Source organism: Macaca fascicularis, chromosome 1 (genome assembly GCF_037993035.2).
Source record: "Macaca fascicularis isolate 582-1 chromosome 1, T2T-MFA8v1.1".
Taxonomy (NCBI): domain Eukaryota; kingdom Metazoa; phylum Chordata; class Mammalia; order Primates; family Cercopithecidae; genus Macaca; species Macaca fascicularis.
Window position 1 is genome coordinate 164517191 of NC_088375.1, and position 12269 is coordinate 164529459.

General features: G+C 35.4%; 1 protein-coding gene across 3 annotated transcripts in view; it reads left to right on the plus strand.

Moving 5' to 3' along the window:
- The window catches only part of LRRC40 (leucine rich repeat containing 40), a 63661-nt gene that overhangs the window by 31975 nt on the left and 19417 nt on the right, over positions 1–12269 (plus strand). For all 3 annotated transcript variants that reach the window (XM_045368904.2, XM_005543053.4, XM_045368916.2), the window contains exons 8-9: positions 1963–2050; positions 2162–2207. In XM_045368904.2, coding sequence (XP_045224839.2) covers positions 1963–2050; positions 2162–2207 — 134 coding nt within the window. The remainder of the gene's footprint in view (positions 1–1962; positions 2051–2161; positions 2208–12269) is intronic.

Sequence of the window (12269 nt, forward strand, 5' to 3'; positions counted from 1 at the left end):
AATTGTGTTTGTATTTGGTTATAATTCATAATTTGAAACATTTGTTTAAAAACCATGAGGTTCCTTTTTTCTAAATTGAATTCACTAAATATTGATTGAGCAGTAATTATGAACAGATAAAGAAAGATTAATTAGGTTTTGTCTTTAACAGCAAGCTAGATATGATAATAGAAGCAGACATATTTATGACTTACTCTAACTAGATTATCATTAGTGTTAGTATTATTACTCTTACTAGAGTATAATTTAGTTCTAGTTACCCCCCAGAACTAAATTCTAAGAACACTGGAATATATTTACTTTAAAAGCATTGCCATAGCACTGTTTCCCAAATATGGGTATGTATTAGAATCATTTGAGAAACATTGAGAAAAAAAAAAATACAGTTTCTGGGACACTAATGAATCAGAATCTCTGATGATGGGACCCTGGAATTTTTGTTCTTTGTTTTCTTTAAAACAGTTCCTAGAATTTGATGCTTCTGGTCTTCCAACCAGCAATGAACTGGGAACCATGTATAAAAACCCTTTCTTTGTTTTATTCCTTTACCCTAGAATGCTTTTTTTTTTTTTTTTTTTTTTGCCTAATAGTATTTCGTTTTTCATTTTAAGTCCAAATCTGGTTTCTGCTACTCCCTTCTCCCCCTTAAAGCCTCACCAGTGTCTATATCTCTACTCTCATGGCAACTTGACTTGTTTAGCATTTATCTTTTTATATCATACTCATTTGTTAATATGTAACTTACATACAATAAAATTTACCAATCAAGCATACAACTTGATGATTTTTGGCAAAGGTATGTATTTGTGTAACCATAATCACAGCCATGTAGAACATTTCTATCTCCCTAAAAAGTTTCCTCATACCTTTTGCAGTCAATTCCTTTTCCATACCCCAACCCCTGGCAACCACTGATGTGCTATGTTACTATAGTTTTGTCCTTTTTAGAATGTCACATAAATGGAATTACATAGAATGTAGTTTTTTTGTCTGACTTCTTTCATGTAACAAAGTTTTTTGTGATTCATTCATGTGGTTGTATGTATCAGTAGTTTTATTTTTATTGGTGAATGTTACTCTATTGTACAGAGATAGATATACCACAGTTCATGTGTCTTTTCAGTAGTTAGTTGATGGACGTTTGAGTTATTTTTGATTTTTTGCTATTGTAAACATCCGTGTGCAAGTTTCTGGTGGACATTATTTTCATTTCTCTTGAGTAAACGCGTAGCAGTGTGTTTGCTTAGTTGTATGGTGACCATATGTTTAAAGACTCCACTTTTGAAAGTGACTGTACTATTTTATATTCCCACTAGCATTGTAAGATAATACTTATTATATTTTAGTTACCTGTATGTGTTCTTTTCCTGTGTTCAGCTGAGGACTTGAGAACAAGAATCTTGCTATCACTATACCTGTGCCCTATATTTTGTAGATGCTTAATAGATTTTATTGATAGTGAATTTTTGTGTATAAATGGTTTTTTAAATGTGCCAGAGATGAAGATGACTTTCCTTAGTGAATGGAAACATGAATTGGGCATTCAAAAAATATCTTTTTCTTTCTATTTGTCATCCTTTTTCAATTAGAATTTTGTTTCCTTGCTCTAAGTGCAAAATCAGAACATTTAGTATCAGTCAGGATGTCTATCTTGAATCACTGATTCATTCAAATTTATGTTTAACATTTACTTTTTTAGCAAATGTTATAATTTAATAAATGTTTTATAACTCACATTCTTTTTAAATTAATCCCAATATGACAATTTTGAAAACAAATCTGATTTTTCTTTTATATGTTTAGCATTTATCTTGAAGGGAAATGTTTTAGGTCTGCATTACTTGGCCTTTCTTTGAGGCTATTCTGTGATACGTTGTTTGCCGTATGTTGTTTTATAGTTAACTATGGTTGGAGTATATTTATATTTGATGCTTTCCCTGAAATCAATTTAATCTTTTATAGTCTTCCCTATTCATTGGGGAACCTTCATTTGAAATTTTTGGCATTAGAAGGAAATCCTTTGAGAACAATTCGAAGAGAAATTATAAATGTAAGTATATTTGGAATTCAACTCTTTGTTAAATTGAAATTCAGACATATATGTTGATCTATAAAACTGCAAGGCATGTCTTGGTGAATGTCTTTGTCTCCACCCTTTTAGAAAGGAACACAAGAAGTCCTAAAATATCTACGAAGCAAGATCAAAGGTACTTTAAAATGTTCTCTTATATTTTGAAGGGTTCATAAAAAGTGAAGAATTAATAGTACATAAATTTCAATGTCTTTTGGGTATACATATTTGGAAGTAGTAGATCCTGGCAGGTGTGGCTAATTCTAAATCCATATAGTCTGTAAGTATGCTGAGGTTTTAAAAATATCTTTAAACTTACAATAATAATATTCTGTCTGTAATCTCTTTGAATTGTGTTAAGTCTGCCAATTAGAAAATTTAACAAGAAAGATTCAGTAAGCACTTAGTACTTCAGCTTTGAAAAAGGAGTAAAACTTGACTTTTAGGGTATATGGGTTCTATTGACTAGAAAGTATATTGACAAGTATTTCATTATCTATTTTTCTTGCCCAGCTTTGCTAAACTCTGACAAAAATTAAGACAAAACACACTTTTCAGGATATGTTAATTTAGCAAGAATATGTACTAAAAGTGAAAATAATACAATAAATTAATTTTTAGTAATTTACTAAACATGTCATATACCCAGTTTTTATTTATGTCTATCGTTATAGAATAAACTAAAACATTTTGAAAAAAAAATAGTTGTACGAGTGCTTTGCTAAGTAACAAACCACTCCAAACCACAATGGCTAAATGTGGTAGCTGTTAATTTAGTTCACAACTTTGTTGGTTATGCATAGCTTAGCTTAGCACTATGTTGCCAGTCAACATATATTAAATGAGTAAGATAAATGCATAGTTTAGCTATTTTTTCTGCTTTATCCTTCAAGTAAATTATTAAAATAATTTTCTAAGACTCTTATTTTCTATCAAGGAAAGTGTTTCCTTCTCCAAATATGCTTTCTCGTCCAGAACAAATTGATTATTCTGTCATGAATCAGTTAGAGGTCATGTCATGTCAGACTGATCAAAATTACATGAACAGAAAGCCAAGATGAACTTAGTGTAAGTTACAGTTATGTACAAACATTTCTGTTAGACAGTTTCTATCCAAAGATGGGAGAGTGAATCCATTCATATAATTTTATTCTTTCCAGAAACCCTACAAAAAGAAAATTGGTAACGGAAATGTTTTAAAGGTATACTTCCATAAAGATAGGGAGACTGGGGGAAAAATAAAATAATAAACATGTGGACATTGGAAAGTGAGTTGTTTAGTTGGTTTGGGCTACTATAACAAAATATCTTATACTGTAATTTATAAATAACAAATTTATTGCTCATGGTTCTAGAGAACTGTGATCAAAGCACCAGCAGATTTGGTGTCTGGTAAGGACCTGTTTCTCATAGATGGCATCTTCTTCATGCTTTCACATTGCAAAAGGAGGCTAAAAAGCCCCATAAGACTTCTTTTATAAGGGCACTATTCCCATTCATGAGGGCTCTGCCCTCAATATCTAGTTACTTTACAAAGGCCCTACCTCTTAATACTGTTACCTTGGTGGTTAGATTTCAACATAGGAATTTTGGGGTAACACATACATTTAAGCCATAGCATAACAGAACAGATGGTGACTGAGTTAGTAGATCAGAAAGACCTTTTGGCTATTACAGATAATGCTGTAATAAACATTCATGTACAGATTTCAGTGTGAATGTATGTTTTCATTCCTCTTGGGTATATATACCTAGGAGTAACATATTTCTCGGTCATATGATAACTCTATATTTAATCATTTGAGGAACTGCCAAACTGTTTTCCAAAGCAACTGCACCAATTGACATTCTTACCAGTAGTATATGAGGGTTCTGATTCCACCACATCCTCATCAACATTTGTTATCTAATTCTGATTCTAGCCATCTTGTTGGGTCTGAAATGGCATCTCATTGTGGCTTTGATTTGCATTTTTTCTGATGAGTAATAATGTAGAGCATCTTTTCCTGTGCTTTATTAGCCATTTGTGCATCTTTAGAGAAATGGCTATTCAGATTGTCTGTTTTTTAATTTTTTTTTTTTAATCATTGAGCTGTAAGAGTTCTTTACATATTTTAGATACAAATCCCTTGTTAAATAAATGATTTGCAAATATTTTATAGTTCTCTGTGGGTTATCTTTTCATTTTCTTGATGTTGTTCTTTGAAGTATAAAAGTTTTAATTTTGAGCAAGTCCAATTTTTCGTTTTTTCCTTTTTTTTTTTTTTTTTTTTTTTTTTTTATCTAAGAAAGCTTTACAAAATCCTAGGTTATAAAGATTTGGCCTATACTTCTAAACATTTTATACTGCCATTGTTTTACAATTTAGGTCTTTGATCAATTTTGAATTACTTTTATATGCAGTGTGAGGTAAGAATCCAATTTCATTGTTTTGTATGTGGCTATTCAGTTTCTCAGCACCATTTGTTGAAAAGAGTATTCTGGGGTGCAGTGGCTCACACCTGTAATCCCAGCACTTTGGGAGGCCAAGACGGGCGCATCACGAGATCAGGAGATCAAGACCATCCTGGCTAACACGGTGAAACCCTGTCTCTACTAAAAATACAAAAAAAAAAAAAATTAGCCGGGCGTGGTGGTGGCCACCTGTAGTCTCAGCTGCTTGGGAGGCTGAGGCAGGAGAATGGCATGAACCCAGGAGGCGGAGCTTGCAGTGAGCCGAGATTGCACCACTGAACTCCAGCCTGGGCGACAGAGTGAGACTCTGTCTCAAAAAAAAAAAAAATAGAAAAAAGGAAAGAGTATTCTTTCTACTTTGAATGGTCTTGGCATTCTTGTAAAAAATCAGCTGACTATAAATGTATTGGTTTATTTCTCCACCATCAGTTTTATTCTATTGATCTATATGTCTGACCTGTGCCAGTTCCAAACTGTCTTGATTACCATTGCTTTGTAGTAAGTTTTGAAATCAAATTAGGAAGATTGAGGGCTCCTACTTTAGGAGGGCTCCTCTTCTTTCTCAGGATTGCTTTGGCTATTATGGATTTCTTGCAATTCCGTATGAATTTTAGAATTAACTTGTTAATTTCTACAAAGATATAGATTATGCATTTCTGTAGATCAGTTTGGGGAATATTATTATAACAATATTAAGTCTTCCATTCATGAGCATGGAATGTTTTTCCATTTTAGATCTTTAATTTCTTTACACAATGTTTTATAGTTTGCAGAATATAAGTTTTATACTTCTCTTAAGTTTATTTCTAAGCATTTTATTCCTTTTGATGCTATTAGGCATATAATTGTTTTCTTAATTCCATTTTTGTGCTGTTATTTGCAACTGTATAGGAATACAATGATTTTTGAATGCTGATCTTGTACCCTGCAACCTTGATGAAACTATTAGTTCCAATAATTTTTTGGTGTATTCCTTTGGATGTTCTATATACAAGACTATGTTATTTGCAAATAGAGATAGTTTTACTCTTCCTTTCCATTCCAGATGCCTTTTATTCCTTTTCTTGCCTAATTCCCTTGGCTAGACCTACCTCCAGGACAGTACTGAATAGAAGGACTGAGACTGGACATCTTTGAGGGAAAGCTTCTAGTTTTTCATCATTAAGTAACATTAGGTTAGCTGTGGGTTTTTTGTAGATTCCCTTTATTATGTTAAGGAAGTTCCCTTCTGTTTCTGGTTTTTGAGTGTGTTTATCCTAAACGAGTTGTTGAGTTTTTGTCAGTTTTTTTTTCTGCATCTGTTGAGATGGTTGTGTGATTTAAAAAATTCTGTTAATATGCTGTGTTACATTAATTGATTTTCAGATGGTAAATCAACTCGCATCCATGGTTAAATCCCACTTTGTAATGGTGTATAATACTTTGTAAATGTTGCTAGATTTGTTTTTTAGTGTTTCGTTGAGAATTTGAGAGTTTTTGATGTGTTTGTTTTCTTGTGATTTTTTTTTTTTTTTTTTCCTGGTTTGGGTGATAGCCTAATAATGGCATCATAAAATGAGTTGGGAAATGTTCCCTCCTCTTTTGTTTTTTGGGTGAATTTATGAAGAGTTGATATTAATTTTTTGAATGTTTGGTATAATTCAGCAGTGAAGCCATTTAGGTATGGGCTTTTCTTTGTGGTTAGGTTTTTTTATTACTCTTCACATGTTATAGATATACTCAGATTGTCTGTTTCTTCTTGAGTCAGTTTTGGTAGTTTGCATCTTTCTAGGAATGTGTCCACTTTATCTGAGTTATTTAATTTGTTGGCATATAGTTGCCATAGTTTATCCTTTCCATTTTTGTAAGGTTAGTAATAATGTCCTCTCTTTCATTTCTGATTCTAGTAATGTGAGTCTTCTCTCTTTTTTTCTAGGCCACACTAGCTGAAGATTAGTCAATTTTGTTGACCTTCCAAAGAATGAGCTTTTAGTTTCATTGATCTTCTCTATTGTTTTTCTGTTCTCTATTTCATTAATTAACACTGTAATTATTTGTTTCCTTCTAATTGGTTTAGATTTCTATTGCAGGTGCGACTGACTGGCGCCAGCGTTGTGAGTGGTTAAAGAATTTACCAAGACACTTGTGGTAAAGAAAGGCAGATTCATTAGAGAAAGTACGAAGATACGTTGCAAGGGTGCAACAAGTAGCCCATTAGCAAAGGGGCTATCTGCCAAGAGGCAGGTGCTGGAGGGGAGTTTTATAGGTTCATGCTTGGAGAGGGCTATGCAGAACGAGGTCATGCTGCTGGGGCTGTGTACAGAGGGAGGTATTTGGGAACAGGATGTTGTGCCAGCAAGTTGTGATTAGAGTTGTCTATGATTAGCTGTCTCTTGGAAAAATTGTTCTTCCCCCACCCCACCCCTTTTAATTGTTGCTTACTTATCTTATCAGGACTCCAGAGTTTAGTTTGTTCTTTTTTTCTAGTATCTTAAGCTGGAAAGTTAGGTTATTGATTTTGGGATCTTGTTTCTTGACATAGGCATTTACAGCTATAAATTTCCCTCTAAGCATGGCTTTATCTACAGCTCATATGTTTTGGTATGTCATGTCATTTTCATTTACCTCGAAGTATTTTATGATTTCTCTTTTGATATCTTCTTTGACCCCATTGGTTGTTTAAGGATATGTTGTTAAATTTCCATTATAATGTGTCCCTGACATAAAAAAATGTTTTAAGTCTGTTTTGTCTGATATTATCATAGACACTCAGCTTTTCTGTAGTTGTCTTATTCCTTGGTTTCCTCCTGTGAGCTAGTTTGTGTACAGCCTGCTTGTGTACAGTCTAGGCTATATCTTCAGTAGATCCAGAAATTTCATCCCAACTGCCTTTTACCACAACCTTCATTGTTTTTGAGAGCTTTCATGCTTTGTTGTGAGTGAAATCAGTTCCCTTGGGAAGAGATTAGGAGCCGTTTTTATGACCTGTTTCTTCCCCAGGCAAAATCTTTGAGCCCAGGCTATGAAGCTGGGAATATGGAAGATGGCAAGTTTCTCTAAGAATAACTCTCTCCTCTAGGAGCTGAACACTCAGTAGAAGGAGTCAGCAATAGACAGGTTCTCTTGGTTTGCCTCTCCTTTCTTTGAACCACCAACTTATGAGCCAGGGGAAGAGCATTCAGAGCCCTTCATGCCAAGCTCAAGGTAGAGCCTCCTTTCTGTGCATGGGACTGGAGTAGAAGAAGGGAGTCCTCACCTTACTCATCAGGGATTTAGCATTAGCAACAGGCAGCTGGTGGCAGGATGAGAAACGCTGACATTGCTCTCAGGAAGAAAGCTCTCTGGCTGGGAGATAGGGTTTGGGGCTGGAGGGTTGGGGGAGGGGGAACCCTATGTTCTTAGTTATAGCCTTCTGGAGTGGAGTTTCTGCCTCTCTGACCTAGAGAAGGGGAGACAGGAAGCAGTCTAGGTTCAAATACCACAGACTCACCTCTTAACAAATTTTCGCAGATTTTCTTGAACAGCTATTTCTTCATTTGCTGTTTGCTAATCGAATCATTTCCAAGGCTAGACATGGTGGCTCACGCCTGTAGTCCCAGCACTTTGGGAGGCCAAGGCAGGCAGATCACTTGAGGTCAGGAGTTCGAGACAAGCCTGGCCTACATAGTGAATCCCCATCTCTACTAAAAATACAAAAATTAGCCAGGAGTGGTGGCACACACCTGTAGTCCCAGCTACTCAGGAGGCTGAGACAGGAGAATCACTTGAACCTGTGAGGTGGAGGCTATAGTAAGCTGAGATTATACCACTGCACTCCAGCCTGTGCAACTCAGAGCAATACTCTGTCTCAAAATAAATAAATAAAAATAGATTCATTTCCAGAGGCTTTAAATTATGCTTATTTTTTGTTTTTGTTTTTGTTTTCAGACAGAGTCTCATTCTGTCGCCCAGGCTGGAGTGCAGTGGTGCAGTCTCGCCTCACTGCATCCTCCACCTCCTGGGTTCAAAGAATTCTTCTGCCTCAGCCTCCTGAGTAGCTGGGACTACAGGCACTTGCCACCACGCCCGGCTAATTATTTTGTATTTTTAGTAGAGATGGGTTTTTGCCATGTTGGCCAGGCTGGTCTTGAACTCCTGACCTCAGATGATTTGCCTGCCTCAGCTTCCCAGAGTGCTGGGATCATAGGTGTGAGCCACCGTGCTCAGCATCCCCTTCCGCCAACTTTTTTAAAAAAAATTATTTTTTTACAGTTTTTAACCAGCTTTTCTGCAGAGCAGATTAACAGAGCTCCTCTTGCTGTCGTGATGGAAGTTGATCTTTGGGAAGTATAATTTCTATGTGAAGTCTATGCAAAAGGAGAACAAAAACAGGGTAAAACTAGCAGTCTGCCATAATAAGCAATAATTGAAAGCCCATTGGCCATATGTCGGTAGAATCTTTTACTGGGAACTTCTCCATATATATATCTTTGCCTTCTTCTCAGTTTTTCATAGCTCTTTTGTGTTTCAACCCTTTATGTTGTCTCTTTCCCTGTTTCTTTCTCTTTTTTTCCCCCTTTTTTCTCCTTTCTTTTGGGGATGGGGAAAATTTTTTTAGAACAGGATTGTAAACCAAGGGAAAATCAAGCCAAAAACAAATACATGTAAGCAATGGCCTTATTGTTTAAGAAGTTCAGAAGTAGAAAATATCCAGCTCAGCTACTTAAAAAAATAATACAAAGAGGAATATCCCAATATAAATATTCAAAGCCTGAGAGAGTAATTTACTTAAAAAGCATTTTTTTAATTTTTAATTTTTTTTTAAATTTAAAAGTGAGATCTTGCTCTGTTTCTTGGGCTAAAGTACAGTCGCACTATACTAGTTCTCTGCAGCCTCGAACTTCTGGGCTCAAGCAATCCTTGTGCCTCAGCCTTCCAAGTATCTAGTACTACAGGTATGCACCACTACAGCGGGCTATTTTTACTTTTTTGTAGAGACAGAGTCTTGCTATTTGCTCATTCTGGTATTGAACTCCGAGACTCAAGTGATCCTCCTGTCTAACCTCCCAAAGTGTTGGGATTTACAGGCGTGAGCCACCATGCCCAGGCCATATTTATTTATTATTTATTTGTTGCTCTGCTTCTTGCCAATAATTGGTCATGTTATTAACATCTTACCATTCTTCCTTCTCTCCCTGGTTGTTCAATCACATTTAAATAATCCCTTGGTATTTCCAGACATTTGTAGTTTCTGGGGTTTAATTATCTCTTCCGTTTTTCTTGGTATTTGTACAGGTATACATACTTAGAAAATACATACTTAGAAAATTCCTTTGGACTTCAAAATAGGTTGAATTATTCAAAGCATATATTGGCAAGACTCTTAAAATTGTGATAATCGTATGGAGAACAATTATGTGTGTGCATAATCTAAGGGAAATTTCAAATAGAACTGAAACATTTATTTTGAATTAATACTTAACTTTCCACATACATACAAGGGCCCAAGACTTTTTCCTTATCAAAGCATAACTTTATTATTTATAAGTAATAAGTATTTTCTCAGTGAAAAGATGCTCGGTGAAAGAGCAATCTACATACGTATCTAGAGGCATGTAAGAATCACCTGTGGAGCTTTTAAAAAAATATATGCTCAGGCCCAGACTTTAGCCCATCTAAATCTGAATTTTGGGGTAATGGGGTCTAAGTATTTAAACAATAGTTAGAGTGGAATTGCATTTAATTATCTCTAAATTTTCTGGAGCTCTTTGAGGAAAAAGTTGGGACACTTAATTGCTTCATATATATTTTTTTTTCCTTCAGCTTTTCTTCTCTGCTTTTTAACTACTCTTTTCTCAGTTTTAGAGGTAGAAATTGATTGGTAAAAATTGAGAACAGTGCCGATCATTTGATTCAAAGGATGCTGGTAAAATGAGATAAAAACTTTGTGCTGAAGTGAGTAGAAACTACTAACTTTAAAGAAACTGAACAATCCAGAAGCATAAAGTTATGTACCAGTTTAAAATAAACTTAAAATTTCATTAAAAGGCACTTATCTGTGATGCTTCAAATGTAGAAACGTAGTCCACAGATTCCTCAGACTCCACTGTGTCAAAGAAAAATCTTCTCTTTTACAGCTTATTAAGTTTTGGTTGTGATTAATTTATATTCTTCCCAGTGTCTAACAGAAGTGCAGTAATTCATGCAGGATTTAGAAATACTTTCTGCAATGTACTCTTATTTATCTTTTGCTAGGAAGAGTAAATATACAAATCCCAGATAGCCTACAAATATAACTCTGAAATTGTTATTTTTGAAAAATTAATCTTTTTCTAGAGTACTTAAACCATTCTCCAGATGATCATTATTCTAATTTTTACATTTTAATTGGTGTGTTGTTATGTTGAGCCTACACATCTCTATCTGTAAAATGCAGATAATACCTTTTTGAAAGGTATGTTTTGAGGATCACAATTTCATGAGGTAGCATTGTGTGAAATTACCCTACAATGTCCTTGATTCATCTAAATAGTATTAAACCTTCTTATTTGGTTATCACAGACTTTCAAATAATCCTGATAGCTATTTACTTGTTCTCCATTCTACATCAGTAGGCTAAGTAAATATCAATGGACTATAATTTAAATTTTGTTTTTATGGTTTATAAAATATCTTTTTAAGGTCTAGGTTTGGGGTTTGCAAAGTAGCAATCTGACAAGCAAATCTTACACTCATTACAGTTTGTGATAAGCCCAAAGGATCAATTTTAGATTTTAAAAAACCCTTGTAAGAAGAGCATCTCAAGTTGGAGGTGTTAAGTGAGTGCAGATTCTAAAGCCTCCCCAGTTTATTGGCGAGAGATATGTTCCAGTGGTGATGATACTATGCCTGCCAAGGGTGAGGTCCTGCCAGATTGGTAAAGTTCCCCAGTGGGTGCTGCTGTGGTTTCAGTGATGGTTTCCCCTCTACAGTTTTGTTGAGACTTAATCTCCAGTGCAACAGTACTGAGAATTGTGGTCTTTGGGAGGAGATTGAGTCTTAAGGGCTCTACTCTCATGATTAGGATTGGCACTCTTTTTTTTTTTTTTTTCCTTTTGATACGGAGTTTCATTCTTGTTGCCCAGGCTAGAGTGCAATGGTGCGATCTTGGCTCACTGCAACCTCTGCCTCCTGGGTTCAAGTGATTCTCTTACCTCAGCCTCCTGAGTAGCTGGGATTATAGGCATGTGCCACCGTGCCCGACTAATTTTGTATTTTTAGTAGAGATGGGGTTTCTCCATGTTGGTCAGGCTGGTCTCAAACTCCCGACCTCAGGTGATCTGCCTGCCTCATCCTTCCAAAGTGCTGGGATTACATGCGTGAGCCACTGCGCCCGACCAGATTGGCACTCTTATATAAAAAAAAGGGTTTGAGGTTGAAGGCAGCATTCTCTTGCACTTCTGCCTTATGTCATATGAAGACACAGCAAGAAAGCCCCCACCAGACACTAAATGCTGGGCCTTGATCTTAGACTTCTCAGCCTTCACAGTTGTGAGAAATAAATGTCTATTATTTATAAATTACCCAGTTTGTGGTATTTTGTTATAGTAGCACAAACAGACTAAGACAGGTGCCAACCCCAATTACACCATCATGGCATTAAGCTTAATTACTTTATTTGATTGCAAACATTGCCTTTATTCAAGCTCTATCACCTGATTCTGATATCTGTGTTCTGAGTTTAATTTCTTGCTGTGTCACCAGAATCATCTTGCTATGCTACCTTTGATAGACATAATAATGACCC